The sequence below is a fragment of the Cyrtonyx montezumae genome, unplaced genomic scaffold, assembly GCF_038088225.1.
Source record: "Cyrtonyx montezumae isolate F1298 unplaced genomic scaffold, pur_monq_1.0 scaffold_4, whole genome shotgun sequence".
NCBI lineage: Eukaryota > Metazoa > Chordata > Aves > Galliformes > Odontophoridae > Cyrtonyx > Cyrtonyx montezumae.
In genome coordinates this window covers 31,006,204-31,023,067 of record NW_027072045.1, presented here as the reverse complement: position 1 = coordinate 31,023,067, position 16,864 = coordinate 31,006,204, and the positions used below count along the sequence as shown (strand labels likewise).

The following is a 16,864-nucleotide window of genomic DNA, read 5'->3' as shown; positions in this document are numbered from 1 at the left end:
GCCTAGAAAACTGAAGAGCATCTGCTTAAATACTTGTTAGGAAAACCTGATGAGATTGAAAACAATAAGTCATTTTGTTTAAAGACAGGACACCACGCAAGGTGGCTAACTTCCCAGATTTCTGCTTGCTGACTGGAAACACTAACGCTTTTCTCTTCCAGCATATGAGGGACCCTAAAGACTGCACTGGAAATAAACAATTTCAGCTAGCTATGCCAGCAATGCTCCACGACTGTCTTTTGTATTTAGCTGAATTTTACTTGGTTTCTTTACTCTCTTTTAAAGAGCCCATTTCAGGCTCCTGAAAGAAACAGCAGCTAGAACAGCCACAGTAGAATCAGCCCTGGGCCTGCCATTCCTCCTCCAGGTGCTCTAACACAGCCGATTCTGTGCTGAAACACCTCAGCTAGCTCAGGAATGATGCAGTGTCTGAGAGGTGGATTTTGAGCTTACCTTGTTGTCTTTGCCCACGAACTTGAACACAGGAACCTGGAAGTGCTTGGCAAGATGATCTTTCGATGTGTACTGTTTCACCGAATCATCAGAAACGCAGCTGAGGAAAACAGAGGGATAGGCTTTAATGGTTTTTCCAGAAATGGAAAAAGGGAGAAAAAAAACCCATCCCAGCCTATTTAACCGAAGAAAGTAAAGGAGGACTTGTCTCTCTCCAGCTAAGCTGCCGTTCCTGTTACTTCCTTTTTGGCCACAGGAGAAAATTTGGGAATGATGGGGAAAAATAACAGCGAGGATAATAGCATCTGCAGACAGAGCAGCTCAGCAGCAGAGAGCTGGTAGGATGTGGTCCAGCCCCTCTGGCAGAGGTACTGCCAGAGAGCTGCAGTCAAGTTTGTCCTCGTTTCATCTTCCAGTGCAACACTGTGAATGTCCCTTTCTACTAGTCAGCTTGTCTGGGAGGTAAACTTCAAGTCACTCACAGGGAGCTAATAAATTAACAGTGTGCATCCAGGAAAATGACACAGGTTCTTCCACCTCAAAGGCAAAGGCCAAGTGTTGCTACTTTGCACAGGTTAAAACTGGTTCATAGGTTCATAGGTTCATTAGGTTGGAAAGGACAAGATCATCTAGTCCAACCATCCTCCTATCACTATCCCTACCCACTAAACTACTAAATCAAATCCCTTAGCACCTCATCTAAACACTTCTTGAACAGCGCTAGGGATGGTGCCTCAACCACCTCCCTAGGCAGGCCATTCCAGTGCCTGACCACTCTTGCAGAGAAAAAATGTTTCCTCAGGTCTAATCTAAATCTTCCCCGGCGCAACTTGTGGCCATTCCCTCTCGTCCTGTCATTATTTATCAGGGAGAAGAGGCCCACCCCCTCCTCACCACAACCCCCCTTCAGGAAGTGGTAGAGTGCAATAAGGTCTCCTCTGAGCCTCCTCTTCTCCAGGCTAAACAATCCCAGCTCCCTCAGCCGCTCCTCATAAGACTTGTGCTCCAGACTCCTCACCAGTTTTGTTGCCCTTCTCTGAACACACTCCAGGGCCTCAATGTCCTTCTTGTAGTGAGGGGCCCAAAACTGAACACAGTACTCGAGGTGCAGCCGCACCAGAGCTGAGTACAGGGGGATGATCACCTCCCTGCTCCTGCTGGCTACACTATTTCTAATACAGGCCAGGATGCTGTTGGCCTTCTTGGCCACCTGGGCACACTGCCGGCTCATGTTAAGCTGAGCATCAACCAACACCCCCAGGTCCTTTTCCTCTCTACATTCTTCAAGCCATTCTGCCCCAAGCCTATAGCATTGCATGGGGTTATTGTGGCCAAAGTGCAGGACCCGGCACTTGGTCTTATTGAACCTCATCCCATTGAGCTCAGCCCAGCTGTTCAGCCTATCCAAATCCCTCTGAAGGGCCTCCCTACCCTCAGGCAGATTGACACATCCTCCCAACTTGGTGTCATCTGCAAGCTTACTGAGGGTACACTCAATTCCCTCGTCTAGGTCATCAATAAAGATATTAAACAAGATGGTCCCCAAAACTGACCCTTGGGGGACACCACTTGTAACAGGACGCCAGCTGGACTTAACTCCATTAACCACTACCCTCTGGGCACGGCCCTCCAGCCAGTTCTCCACCCAGAGAAGAGTGAACCTGTCCACACCACAGGCTGCCAGTTTCCTCAGGAGAATACTGTGGGAGACCGTGTCGAAGGCCTTGCTGAAGTCCAGGTAGACTACATCAACAGCCTTCCCCTCATCTACCTGTCTGGTCACCCAGTCATAGAAGGAGATGAGGTTGGAACTGCTTGCAAAAGCAGCATTCCTAAAGGCACTCAATTGTGAGGAATGACAAAGTCAACTCTGAAGCATGTCCTTGTTTACGAGCACCTAAATTGTGATGGCTGCTGAACACTATTCTCAAAGCAACTCCTAAATCCCAGTATCTCTCCAGGTTCTCCACTCTGGGTGCAAGAAAACGAACAGTTTGGGGAAGGAAGGGGGAAAAATGGAGGAACAAGAGGAAGCAGGGGTAGATGCACAGAGACCTTACCACATCATTAAGTCCACCTCACAGCAAGCTGCCACAAAAGCACTGTGGCACCACAGAAGCATTCAGAAAGCTCCCAAGTCACAGGGTCAAGTCCTCTGGCATAGTGCATGGGCTCATATCATGTCCCATCCTCATAGGAAAGCCTCAGATCCTGCTTACCACCTTGGGAAGGCGAGAAATGCTTCCTCACCTGAGGAAGCATTTCTTTTCTGAAAGAGTGGTCAGGCACTGGAATGGCCTGCCTAGGGAGGTGGTTGAGGCACCATCCCTAGCGCTGTTCAAGAAGCGTTTAGATGAGGTGCTAAAGGACTTAATTTAGTAGTTGGGTAGAGATAGTGATAGGAGGATGGTTGGACTAGATGATCTTATAGGTCCTTTCCAACCTTATGAACTTATGAACTTATGAACTTATGAACTTATGAGAAGGGGCAGAGGAACAGAAGTGTGGAAGGAAAATAGGTGAACCGGGTCAGGCTAAAGGGAAAATAACCCCTTGATAACTTGCATAATGTGCTTGTGTTTAGGGGAGCAAAGAGAGGTGAGCTGTGCTCTGATCCTCTTACTTCGGGGGACTGCAGGATGAGGAGGAGTGCTTGGGGACCACAGTAACCTCCTCAGCCTGCAAACACGGGGCAGCCCCAGGCACAATGGGACGAGTGGTGCAGCATAACTACCTTCACCACGTAATGCTCAGATCAACTGCAACCTCTGAGCACACCAGATCACACAGGACTGCCCTCAGCGCCATGACCTGGTTCTGGATGCCCCAGTGTTTATCACCCACACAACTGGTCAGTGCCTTTGGTTTTGAGAAAGAGGAAATGCGAGAGCAGAAGCTGCAGAGCTGCTCTGGGACTGGCTGGGCTAGCAGCTGTACAGTATATTGTAGTGCCCACAAGGAGGGATGTGGGGAAATCTTGATTTCCAGCATGGTCACAGCAACACAGGAGAGGGGCTGAGGGTCCCACCTCCTGCCAGGTGGAGATGGGGGAAACAGCAGGGAAGAAAGCAGGAGAGGGAGTTCTTCCATTTCTCAGTCTAAGGCATATCCTCTCACATGTAAACAGCATTTCCCTCAGGAAGTCTCAGCTGCAGTTAACTCCTGCAGATCTGATCCTGCACAGTCAAACCAACTTAAAAATCTCATCTTTATTGCCCTGGGCCTTTGGGGCTGGGTTGATGGAAAGAAACAAGGTTATTGCAGAGCTGTTTGGAACACAGACTAATCAGCAGTGTATTCAGCTAATTTTACTTTTTAATTGCTGTGAGCACAGTGAGAGACAAAAAGCTTCAGTTAGCTCAAGAGCACACCATCAGCCTTAGGTCTAAGTGAGCAGTACCACTTAAACACAGCCCAGCGTGGGGGCTGGCTGGGGGCATTGGTGCCTGCAGTGACAGCCTGAGAGCTGAGCAGGCTGGATGAGCTCCAGCCACTCAGCTCCAGCCCATTTTTCCCTTTGGTGTAGTTTTAATGCCCTCTGCAGGATAACAGTACCAAAGAGGCTGCTGGTGCCTTCCCCAGCAGCAGGCAAAGGCCCTCACCAGAAATATCCTGGCTTCTTGCTGGGTAAACCCCCAGGCCAGTGCTGTGATAAACTCAAGAGAACACATTTTCTCCCTTCTCTATTCAGCTCAGGCTTTGGCCACTATTTTAAATGCTCATCATCTGCACTCATGGTGGGAAATGAAGGACTGTTTGGAGCCTTGAGACTGTGAGGGTCCACAGGGACAGTCAGGAAGACAATAAATCAATCCTCCCATTACAAATCTGCTCATAAATGTCACAAGCTGAAGGACTGCAGCCTCGGCTAGAGAAAGTAATGTTGAAACCTTTGTGAATGAGAAATGGAAACAGAATCTTTGTGTGCTGTACTCTGCAGGACCCTTTCGCTGTAAGGCAATTGTAACAGGGCTTGTCATCAGCTGTGACAGTGGACAACTCAGCCTGGCAGCCAAGAAAATAATTGCTGTCCTCATTAAACAGTTTGGCAGACAGAACCCAGGACTTACATAAGCCCAATCTCTTAAGTGATTGGCTATGACACGAGTCCATATCTGGCTGTACTTTCCTGCCTAGAGTAGAGCAGACTTGCTCCCAACTGTCATCTCTCCTGTGTTGTCTGGCTATGCTGCCAGATGCTGGATGCAAACATTCCCTGAACAGCACCATGGCACTGTCACATTAGCATCTGAACAGCAGTCACCTTAGAAGCCATAGTAGATCCCAACTTCTGACTTACAAGCCATCCCAAGGAGACCAGTGAAACCAGCGAATCACCCTGAGGTTTTTTTTTTACTAGCTTGTCCTGGAATGATCACTATCCCCAAATAATCAAAAAAATTACAGCCAAAAAGAGGGACCCTATATCCACTGCAGCAATTGATAGGTAGTAGAGAAAGAGCATGGCAAAGGGAGCTTGTGCAGCTCCAGCTAGAATGAACCATGGAGTCTTCTGGCACGTCCTATAGGAAGGCCAGTATGGGAAAATAATTAAGAAACTTCCTCCAGTGCTGAAGCAGCTGCATGGCAGTGGCACACAGCCAGAGGGGTTCTGCCAAAGGGGCAGGCACTTTGCAGGCTTGGTCAGGAGGATGGCAGTGAGAATTTCATTCATAGGAGCCAACTCAATTATCCACTACCTAATTACAAAAAAAAAGATGCCCAGTAAAGGCTTGGAGGAACCTATTTCACCACCCCCCAGTTGCTGCGATAATATAGGTGCTTTCAGCTTGACAGCCAGACTGCTAAGAACATGGTAGATAACACTCAGGAGAAGCAACAGCATTTCCTGTGCCATGCAGGCAATGTGACCCAGCCCCACTGCCACTTTCCATCTAATAGCCAGCAAGTAAGGGAACGGTGAACTTACCCATCTTGAATCAGGTAGTACTTCAGGATCTCATCTATTTTGGAAGTGGGAGTGGCAAAGCAGCTCTCAACTAGTGTCTCCAGTCCACTGACATGCACCAAGGGCTCAATCCCAAAGTATAGAGAGTCCCGAAGCTTGAGGGTGGGAGGAGCACCCCTGTAGGGTTCATCGAAGTCTTTATCTTTGAAGATCTCAAGGGTGAAGGGGAAGACGCCCTGGTTGCGACTCATTATTTCCAAGGGTGAGTTCTTGAGATTGGGCACATAACCTTCAGAGATGGTGTACCGGCGTGGGAACTCACACGTCACTGGGATCAGAAGCTTGCTGGTGCGGACAATGATGTCCCCATTGCTCCCTGGAGTCTGCTTTGGCAAGCCAGTCACCAGATTGGTGGCAATGATTTTGTCATTTATGACCTGCAGGAAAGAAAGAGGTTTAAAGGAAAGGGCAGACCACTGAGCAGAGCTTCTCTGAGCTGCCAGTGCAACCCTCAAGATATAACCCAGGACCACAGGGTGCCTCAACAGGAGGCTGAAGAATGGCACTACTGGTCTTTCCATGCCAGGATGATGGTGAAGCCACCTCTGTGAAGTACTGGGTGAGCCTGTACATGTGCTGACAAATGCACACCACTGGAGAGGAGATGGAACAAGCTTCCCATGCTTTGGGATGCTGTCCCACATTTAGTCTGAGGCCAGCTACATGGTAACACCAGAAGTGGCCCCAGTCAGCTAAAACCAACTTTATTTCCCAATAGGCTATCAACCCAGTCCTCAAAGCTGAGTGATCCCAAGGGGCAGGACAGCAATGGGCATACATACGTCTACAACAGTGCCGCAGGACTTCAAGGAGAAATAGATGTTGACATGAGTGCCGTTGGATACTCCTTTGCAGGAAGTGTTGATGAGGGAAAGGTCCAAGCCTCCAACCAGATCCTTTGGGATGCTCACCTCTATAGAGCTGGACTTGCAGAGCACTGGAACTACAAGAAAAATGGCTGAAGGAAACCTGGGGTACAAATCTAGCAGGGAGCTGGGGAAGGGCTGTACCAATTATTACTGAGGGACAAAAAAAAAAAAAAGGAGGAACATTTATTGCATTTATGATTATCATCTTACTGCAGTAATCTATCTCAAGCTCCCATTTGTGCAATATTGAACCACCCCTGTCCCAAGTTCTTCTAATGCAGTGATGCCACCGAAGAAAACAGCAACAGCTAGAGAGAAACATAGCTGTGCTGTATTTCCAGCTGCACTCGATGGTCAGCACACTTCTGACTGATGATCCCTAGCACTGCTATGTTCTTTGAGTAGCCATTCCCAGATACAGCAAATCCACAGTGCTTCAGGCAAAGCCTTTTTTAAGACTCTGTGTCAGGTTTTGCATCAAACAGAGAATGTGCCAAAACAAGGCAGCATGATTCTATAGAGATGCCAATAAAAGCATCTCAAAATGCCACAATAATCAATATTTTTTATGAGTAACATACCCGGCTCTGACAAATGCAATTAGCAAACTCTGCTTCATTCCAACCTACATTTAATTTTCATAAAAGACTTCAAGTGAACTTTTTTTTTTTTCAATTAATTCCACTACACAAGGAGTGAGAAGAAGCATAGAGACTGGACAAAATGAAAAAGGAAAGAGGGAATCATTTCCATTAAAGAAGTAATTACTACACATATCCCCAGAGTGCATACATATCTATTCAATTACATATAGGCCAAGCATACTATTGCTTATATTCTAGTCCCTTTCAGCCAGAAAAATGAATCCCCTCAGAATTACCATCTATAATGTTATAAAATCACATGACAAAACTTTATGCAAATACACCATTTCCCTAAGCTTTTCCCTACAAGTAATTATATTCTGGATCCTCAGCATTTGCATGATCTGCTCTCCTTTTTCTGATCGAGTTTACATGATCTTGTATTATGGATTTGGGATGCAAGGAAAGCTGCTAAAACCTGCCTTCTACCTCCAGTTAAAAAATTCTCTTGTCCCAGCTAATGTGTATTTGTAACAGCTACAGTGCACCTGCAGGGAATTATTAACAAAAACCTCATCATTTTCAAGGTGATATGCTAAAATGTACGCAGCATGCCCAAAGCAATATGAGTTCCTGGTGACATTGCTGGGTTAGAACGGAAAACTAAAGAACTAAGAATTACCTTTCCTCCACTGACAGTAGAAGGCAAGTGGGAATAACTGAGCAAGTGGAATGCAAAGCTCACAAGGAGACAAAGGGACTCTGAGAACAATGTAATGCAGGCAGCAAGAACAACCTTTGGAGAACTGAAAGTCGGAATGCAGATGTAGAGCTTCACTGTTCCAGTGACTTGATGAACAGAAACATGTAGTGCTTTTGTGAAGGTGTACTGGGCAAGAGGGTTTGCATCCCCAGTGCAATTCTCCGGAGTTCAGCACTACATTTCCTGCCACCTCTGTTTCTAAATGTCTTTGAGTGGCCCTAAGGGAAGAAACGTAGGACAGCTGTGCTACTCAACCTCTGCTCTGGTGCTGCAGGGGTCAGCTATGTGCACCCTACCACCTGTGCACAGAAATGGATGAATGAAAGCAAGTATGGCAGATGTACCTTTGATTCAGGCTCACTCTCTGCTTAGCAAAACAAGCTGGGAACCTCCTCAGAATAACTGGTAATGTAACTCAAACCACATTAGACATTTGCACTCAGAAGACTAATCACAATCAAGAACGGAGCTTCGGTATTACCAGTTTAGTGGCTGCATTACAAGCAAGGAGACTACTTCCTTCAGCATAATATAGCTCTCAGAGTAGGCCTGATTCCCCCAGAACAGACAATGCCAGCAACAGCAGTGCAGGGGGAGCTGAAAAGGAGCTGGCAGTGTAGCAGTGACTGCATGCAAACATGTTATTTTGGAGCAAGTGATGAGCTCCCAGCTGCCCAGCCTGAGGTGCCCAGCAGAAATGGGTTATCTTGTGTGCCAAGGAATCCGCCTATATTCACAGAATTCATCATGCATTCAGAGAGCTGCAGTCTCCTGTCTTGCTACCCTAGGCTCAGCCCAGCCTGGGAAGCTCCCCAAGACCTCACTCAGACTTTGCCAGACTTAGGCTGGCATTCCTGTGGGGAAATTTCAGACCCCACAGGTAAGGAGCAGGGGGGTTGATAAGGTGCAAATACAATAGCTCCAGGCAACCGTGCCTGCCTTGCCCTGCTAATTGTGCAACTGTAAGCTGGATTAGATGCCATAAAGAATTGTGTGGTACAGTTCCAGATGCATTCTGTCATATCTTCTCAAAATTGCAGGCCATTGGGTAGGGACATACACTGAAGAAATGCAAAAGAATGAGCAATCTCACTTTATGAGTTATCTCATTGCAAGCCCCAGCTTGGCTCCCAGCAGTGCTGCTGCTCTCATTAGCAGCTGCCAAAGAAGAAGAAGAAACGCTGGCTGGGAAATGCATGGCCTTCTAATCCTGCTGGGGTTGCTTCAGGGAGCCAAGGCTGAAGAACACTGCTTTTTTCTGGCTTTTATCCATCAATCACACCTTCCATCAATATGAATAATTACAGCTCTTGAAATCCTCATCACCTCCTCCCCACCGGGATCTGGTGGAGCAGTAAGCGGTACTGAAACCCAAATGTGCAGTGCTCACACCATAAACAGAGGACTGACTCTAGGTGTGAAAAGGAAGCTCAGGTTACAGCATACCAAAATAGAGGACATCCAGGCAACAGAGGGCAGCTCAGCCCTGCTGCAGGCAGCCATGAGCCTTAGCTTTGCCCACAGAGTAGTGTTCACGGGATTTCTGCAGATGCAGCACTTTCTCACAGGCTCTTGGCACCTCTTATCTGCTGCACGAGCACTTAGATACTTAAATGGGAGGACAGAATGGGCTGGAGGAACTGTCATTCACTCTGTGTCACTCCCAAAGGAGTGAGGTTGGGATGTAGCACCCCAGAAAGGCAGCCAACCTGCCTCAACAGCAAGAGCTGTTCCTTTCCAGGGATATCCCTACGTCATTCACCATGTATCTTCCCACTTATGAGACCTACAGCTAAACAGCCTCCTGCCATGCATGCCTCCCTTGCACTAAACCTGCCTGTGATGTAGATTAAGTCATGCCAACATGAGATAGAAGAGGTGCTGCAGAATTGTCTTAATCACTGCACTGCTTGCCTTTCTTCTAGTTCTGCTGCTGATTTTACATTACTGTACCTTTGTATGGCCTGCATTTCTAAAAAGCTTCAACAGTAGAAATTGCATAAAGTAGAACAACTTCACCTTCCTCCCTGGGGCAGACCCTGCACTGACCGCCATGATATCTGGATTTGTATTTCTAACAGATGTACGGGCAGTTTGTAAGACATCAAATCATCACAGACTCAGCTCTGAGTGCATCCTCTCTGGCACTACCTAAAGCCTAAGGGTAATCAGACCACGGCAGGCTCTGTTTCCTTCAATTTATATCCTGCCCTGACCATGGCCCAAGCCCATTAGCAAATTTCCATGGAAATATCTGAAAGCAACTGCAGAGATTCCTCATGGGCTCACCAAGGTAGAGCATGAGCGGAGAGTTATCAGTTTGGTCTGACTCCATCAGGGCAGCAGTGACCTTCTCTAGCTTATGCTGAGCTACCAGGTCTGAAAAGTGGCCTAGGAAGCCAGATGAGGCTCACCAGAGTATTAGCTGTCTGCCCTTCACACACCCTCATGGCTGTCCTCAAGATGCAGTTTTCAACTGTACTATGATCTGAAGAGGCATACATCTCTTAAAGACAGCCAGGTTGCTCATCCCTTCAGCACCCCAGGGTCAGCAAGCTGTAGGACTCTACAACTCAGAAGAATCCTGGATGCAAGTCCTGGATTGTAAGAAGACATTGCACGAGCTGCTACAGACCCTCAGCTAACTCTCCATGTCTTCAGGATCTTCCTTCCTTAATGCTCTGGTCCCTGCACTCACTGCTACAGCTAGACTGGCTCCTGAGAGCCTAGGCATTTTTGAAAGGAATCTCACTCAGCTCTTGCAAATCAGGAAAGGGAACCTGTTAATTCCAGACACGTGCCACAGGTGTGGGTAAGGTTGTCAAGGACTTGTGTACAGGATGGGATTGGACTTCATATGCCAGGTCCCTTCCAGCAGAGATAACTCTGTCCTTGCCTCTACACAGCAGAAGCAATGGTCAATTTTCAGATGCTGTCTTCGACAGTTTTCCATGGAATAACCTAGCAAAAGCATCCTCCTGTAAAATATGGGAGCACTGACTAGCTACAGAGGAATCTAACTTGAGCAAGAAATGCCTATTTCTTTAGCCTCATTCTTGGAAGTAATTGAACCACATCAGTTGAAATTTAAAAAGCCCAGTTTGGGGCATGGAAAATTTTAGTTCTAATAGCATTAATCCAACAAAGGCATGCACAGTTCAAGCAGAGAAATATAATGGGAGATGTTAAGCAATCTTAATTATAAGTGAACACTGCTAAACCCGCCTGTGATGCAAGAGGAACCCAGCTGGGTCCTGAGTTTCTCTTCTCCTGCTTAGTAAAAAGAGCAGTGTCCCCAGGCTCTCAGTTTTGGATCATCACTCATTCATGACAAAGCTCCATTAACCAAACAGGAAAGGAAAGGCTAAGAGCACACAACAACAAAAGCAGAGAAGTCCCTTCAAACACACTTTTCACCTGCAAGGAACACAGGCTGTCAAGCGAGGTTCTTCTTTGCTGGGTTTCCCCATATGTTAACCTACCTTGGCAGGTGTGGTTGTCTTCTGACAGAACAAGTCCCCTCGGGCATTCACACTGGTAAGTGTCTTCCACTTCAATACAGGTATGGCTGCAGCCTCCATTGTTATTGTGACAGCCTTCGATTTCTGCAAAAGAAGGGGAAATCAGCACACTCTGCTCCTCAGGCAGCTGTCAGACCCCAGCAAATACTCCAGGCTCCCTAACTAATAGAGTGGCCAGCACCCAGCTTGAAGGCAGCAGCGTGGTGAGCTTGCTTTCAAGAAAATACAATGGAAACTTATTTTTATTTGTCCTGCCACACACAGCACCGTACTCATTCCTTAATCACATCAGAACTAAAGCATTGAGATTTGCAAGGCAGGTGTCTCAGGGAGGACAGACTTGCATGCAGCCAGGTCCCATTCTCCAGCAGGGCACAGCAAAGGGAAGACACACTCTTTGCCTGGGATTTTCCCAGCTGTGGTGGATATAGACATACCCCATACTCTTGCATTCCCTTTGTAAACTGAGGAGGAAACTCTGCTTGCAAGAGTTTATCAGAAATTCTGCTTGTTCAGTGCAAGTTACAGGCTTGGCTTGTTGCCCTGAGGTGCACTATACAGAAACAGAGCGACCAAGCTCATGGAGAGATTCAAGATCAATTCCAGTCCTAAATTCCTTCTGCCTGAAGTGTGCAGCACAACTAACTAGGGGAATTCTCATGTCTTTTCTTACACTGCTGCTGTCCAGCTGAGGCAATTCTTCGAGAATCTGAATTTTCATGCAAAACATATTCCCAGCTGCTACAACCACAGGAAAGAGGGAATCCAAGTAATACACTGAATAGTTGAAAATCTAAAGAAAGTAAGATTGCTTTCAGTTGTTGGTTTTACATTATAAAGAAAACAAGAAAGAAAATATCCGAGTGAGAGGCAGTTGCTTTAAGTGACCTTCAGGGCTTGATTGTTACTGCAGCCCCTTGGGATGAGCGCAGCAAAAACAAGAATACAGTACACACAAACCACAAGGGCTGCTCTGAAAGTAATGCCTCCTGTTTCATTATGCTGGCCCACGACATCAGATGGCACATGGTGGTGGTACGGCGGTAGAGGTTGAACATTCCTGCCAGTATTGGCAGTCTGACCAAACGGAGCCCAATGTGGAATTGGACTGTGATGCAAAGAAACATCACTGAATTCCTCCGTGTGGAAAAAAATCACACCCACTGACATTCATCGCTGCTCTCTGAGCTTATAGGGAGACCAAGGGCGGATAGGAGGTGGTACATTTCAGCAATGGCAACAACACCGTGAAAATCAAGCAGCAGGTAAAGCATCATGAAGGAAACACTGACACACTCTTAACCCTACTCTGTCTCATCAGTTTGTGCAGTCAAGCTAAATCTCTTGCACTCATTCTTTTCAGTAACAGCTGTGAAGTGGCTGAGGTACTCCAACAGCTCACAAAGCTGAGGGCACATCTTCAGAAATAAAACCCACTAACAAGATTGTAAAAATCCCCTGCAGCAGTGTTAAGCTCGTGAAAAGCACCATCCTTCTTACAGAAGGGGAAATCAAATGATACATCGAGGGTGCTAATAACTAACTTTGGAAACAGAAAAAAAAAACAAATGAGTCTCCCAGCACAGGCTATTCCAGCCCTGCCAGAAGCGTGCAGAATAAAAAACTGCCCTGTTGCACAGCCAGTTCATGTGACTCTCCAACTGCTCAGTGCTGGACGTGGAAGGGATCAAGCCCACAGATCACTTTTGGCCCCACACAAATTAAGAAGCAGTGCAGGAGCACTCTGCACAGCAGCTTTCCTCAGGGAAGTATCATCTGGATGACTGATGTTTTATTAACAGAGCTTGGAGAGGAGATTTTTCACAGAAGTGAAATGAAAGGTGGTTTGCTATTCAGTGGGAGAAAAAGGGACAAAAGCTGCAGCATGGAGCTATCTGTCAGCATACCATAAAAGTGGGTGGTATCCAGCCCAAAAATACAATGGCAACCCATTTTTCCATCTCTGCACTGTGGATGCCAGCAACAATGCAGCTCAAGTAAGGCTGCACAAAGGCTGTAGATACATTCAGCTCTGGCAAACAGGTGGCTTCAAAGCAGGGCACTTCATTAGCTATTGCTCTTGTCTGAAGCCCCACAGTGTGTGAACACACAAGACAGCAGCTTTGTCTGCGAGGGCTCACAGTGCTGACCACAGAAAACATCAGGCTGCAGTTAGTTTGTGATGGCTTTTCATATTTCTGACCAAAGATTTTTGTATGTTGCTAGTGACAACAACCCAAAACAATAGTTTTTAGGCCCTGCCAAGGCACCAGCCTAAAGTCTTCAAGGATTTTCTACCTTGCAGTGCCATCTCTGGGAGATAGCTGCAGTTGTTGTTGTTCATGGTGGAGCCCACAACTAAATGCTTACAAAAAACAAACAGTCCAAATGCAGCACTCATCTTAACACTACCTTCTGCTTACTGACTGGATCCCTCTCTCCTTGATCTCTGTTCTGGGAAGCTATTAAATCCTCACACTCCATTCTAATGTTGTGATATTGCCTCCTGCCTAGTTTCAGCTGTCAGAAAAGAGTAATGCCACATCTGCCCCTGCACCCTCTATCATACAAATCTGCAGAGTCACATCCTAGTATCTCCAGCAATAACTGGCTCTCATTGTACAACCAACCTCCCAGATCCACTGCTGCCTTTCCTCCCACAGAGATAAATACAAGCAAATCCTAACAGAAATGAACAAGGAAGGGAGAACAGCCAGGAGGTATCTCTGCTTGATTAGAAGGCTGCTTCCATAAAAGCACCACTGGCAAACAGCAGTGATAGGAGTGACATTCCATCCCAGCTGCAAGGAGCCAAGACAAAAGTAGCACTGCAAGGGGAAGGAAACGATTTAATGACTCGTACTGCTCCCAGCAGACTGCGATAGCTGAAACCTCACCTTCACAGGTTTTCCCATCGCTTCCCAGCGTGCGCCCGACCCCACACTCACAGCGGAAGGAGTTCTTCAGGTTAACACAAAATTCGCTGCAGCCTCCATTGTCCTGCTCACATTCGTTTTCATCTGCAAGGAACAAAATGTCATAACACATCTGCCCCCCCTGTAAACACAGCTGGCAAAAAGGGACTGCTGCTACATGGGAGCACTGGCTGGGCTGCAGGCTGCTCTTCCTGGGCTCATGGCACGCATCAGAGCAATTCTGTCCGCTGACAGTAGCAGTGTTTTGTCATGCTGAGCCTAACTCAAGAACAAAGCAGACTTGTGAGGAAAGACTGAATGCTCACAGCAGCCATTTCAGAATAAAGACACTGTCCCACTGGGAAATTTCCAAACTGGTTCCACATTTTCATCCTAAACCATTTTCCATCCCTCTCACAAAGATATTAAAATGGAGTGAGCATGACTTTGCTGCCTGATAAAACTAGCCCATCAAAAATAAACCCTATCCATTTTTGTGCCACACCTGCTACTGCTACATGTGGCTAATTATCCTACAGCGGTTTTAAATTATTAATTAATAAACCTTTATTTCAAAATAAAAATGCTGAAATCAAAGTAAAACATGTAACAAACTCCATGGAGTTTCCCCAAGAAACGTTTCTGAGCTGGCTGCAGAGAGCCCCTTAAGATGCTGAGAATATCTGTTGATGGAAAAAGCACACAAGATGCTTTTGAATCTCTTGGTACAGCTGTGAAAACTTCTAATTTTCTCTCTTTTCTCAGCTAATTTTAATTGTGGATGGATCCAGGTATTCAAGAGGTCAAAGGCAATGCACAGAGCTGGTAGATCCACGACAAAAATCTAAGAGCTAACTTTAACCTCTAAGAAAGTTTTCAAATGGAAATGTAAATTGGGATCAGCAGTTCTACTCTGGGATTCGAAGCATGTAACACACTGAGGAGAGTCAGCATAGTAAGGGAGATTGACAGACACAAGCTTTCTTGCACCACCTTCAGCTCCCAACGAGATGGGATAAGGGGGAATATTCTCCATGTAGGAAAGGCTAACATAGTTCCGTTGGTTTCTTTGGAAGGCCAGCAGGATTGCATTCAAAGCAGATGTGATTGTGCAGCTAGCACAACAGAAAGTCATTAGAAGAAAGACTGTGCCATACGACTAGAGGCTGCAGGCAGGTAAACCAGCATGATTACTACAGAGGAGACAACACCATCTGTTTATCATGAGAAGCAGCAGAGCAGAAATTCTGTCCTGCCTGGCTGCAGAAGGATGAAGGCACCTCCAGCATGTGCAGACAGGCTCTGGACTCCTTGTGTCTTCCTGCCACAGGAATTCCTTTCCTGAAAGCCTGCCACACATTTACTGAATGCTGGTGCAAGTCAAGGGCACTTGTCCCTGGAAGTCTTGCAGAGAAGCTGCTGATAGGTGCTTTTAATTAGCTGTGAGAGCTAAGTCAGTCACTCAGCTGGAGAGGTGGAGCAGCCTTAGCAAAACCATCCTGTTGAAAGCATGAGCAAGCGTAGATCTGCAGCAGGGAAAGGCTGCTCTTCCCACAGATTGTGACAACCACGGCCCCTACTGATGCCCAGAGTGTGAAGCTAAGCCACCCACACCTTGGTCAGCTAGAGTCTGTATGGAAAAATCTCACCTGCCAAGCAGCCTCCTGGACTAACTCTGCTCTTCACTTCTCCACCAAACCAAGTCTCAAAGATGAGACCCTTCTTCCCCTGATACCATCTCTTCCTCTCCATCAGTCAGTGTGAATCTGCAGGTACTCAACAGCCACTTCTTTCTGGCCTGACATTGTCCCACAGACTATCTTCCTAAGCCCACCAGCACAACATATGGAAGCTGTGGGTATCCATCCTGATGGGATATCGTATGGGGATCTCCTCAGATTCCTGAAGGCCACCTTCCCACTCTGCTCTGACTAACAGCCTTCCAGCTCCATCCCTCCTAGACACACTGGTCTCTGCCAGAGCAGCCCCCAAGTGCTGGTTACTGAATACCACTGTGTCATGCTGCTGAAATCCCTGGGGCTGTGCTGCAACCTACAATCCTTGCACTTTTCTCCAAGCCCAGGCCCAACACAATGCCACACAAGGGGGCTAAGTAAAGCCTAATGTGCAGCCTGAGGCCAGCCAGGAGTCTTTTCTTTGAGGAAAGAGGCATTCAGCAGAGCAGCTGAGAGGAAATATCTAATGAGGGAGTGCAGAGCCCTCCCTGAATACCAATGAGGCTGTACCAGGATCCTGCAAAGAGGCTGTGCTACTGGCTGCCCTCAGCATGGGCAACCTGCTGCCGGACCGTGACGACTGCAAAGCTAGCTTCTCCACCTGGCAGAGCTCTAGGAGCAGGAAGGTATTCAGTTGTGCAGTGTTGCATAACACCCCGTGGGGAGAGATCAGGAACCATTTACAGAATCGAAGACCTGTTCTAGGGCAGTGCATCTCAGTATACTTATTTTTTTAATGCTGCTTTTCAAGACCATAGATAGAAGTGTGAACAATGGAAAACAAAAGGGAAGGAAAATGTCAGTAACTGATGCCACTTGTTTCTGCACTTACCAAGACACGTCTGTCCATCAGGTCCAAGTGTTGTCCCCAGGGAACATGTACAGTCATTGGTGTCCAGGCAGGAGTCCTGGCAATCCACCACATCGCAGATGTCATAAAAATCTAGGGCACAATAGGAGTGTTTTCAACACAGAGCACTGAAAGCACTGAAAATACTGTACTTCTGCCATCAACTTTACAGCTTGCAGCCAGCCCACCAGTCACTGACCTGAC

The 16,864-nt window shown here is 47.0% G+C and overlaps 1 protein-coding gene across 3 annotated transcripts in view; it reads right to left on the bottom strand.

Annotated features, from left to right (window-relative positions):
* OIT3 (oncoprotein induced transcript 3) overlaps positions 1-16,864 on the bottom strand; it is a 123,973-nt gene that overhangs the window by 102,031 nt on the left and 5,078 nt on the right. For all 3 annotated transcript variants that reach the window (XR_010622802.1, XM_065746685.1, XM_065746684.1), the window contains exons 3-8: positions 16,643-16,753; positions 14,057-14,179; positions 11,121-11,243; positions 6,205-6,365; positions 5,384-5,799; positions 454-553 (exon numbers count right to left, since the gene is read on the bottom strand). Coding sequence is in view for 2 of the 3 variants with exons in the window: in XM_065746685.1 (XP_065602757.1) it covers positions 454-553; positions 5,384-5,799; positions 6,205-6,365; positions 11,121-11,243; positions 14,057-14,179; positions 16,643-16,753 (1,034 nt within the window). In the remaining variant the exon portion in view is untranslated. The remainder of the gene's footprint in view (positions 1-453; positions 554-5,383; positions 5,800-6,204; positions 6,366-11,120; positions 11,244-14,056; positions 14,180-16,642; positions 16,754-16,864) is intronic.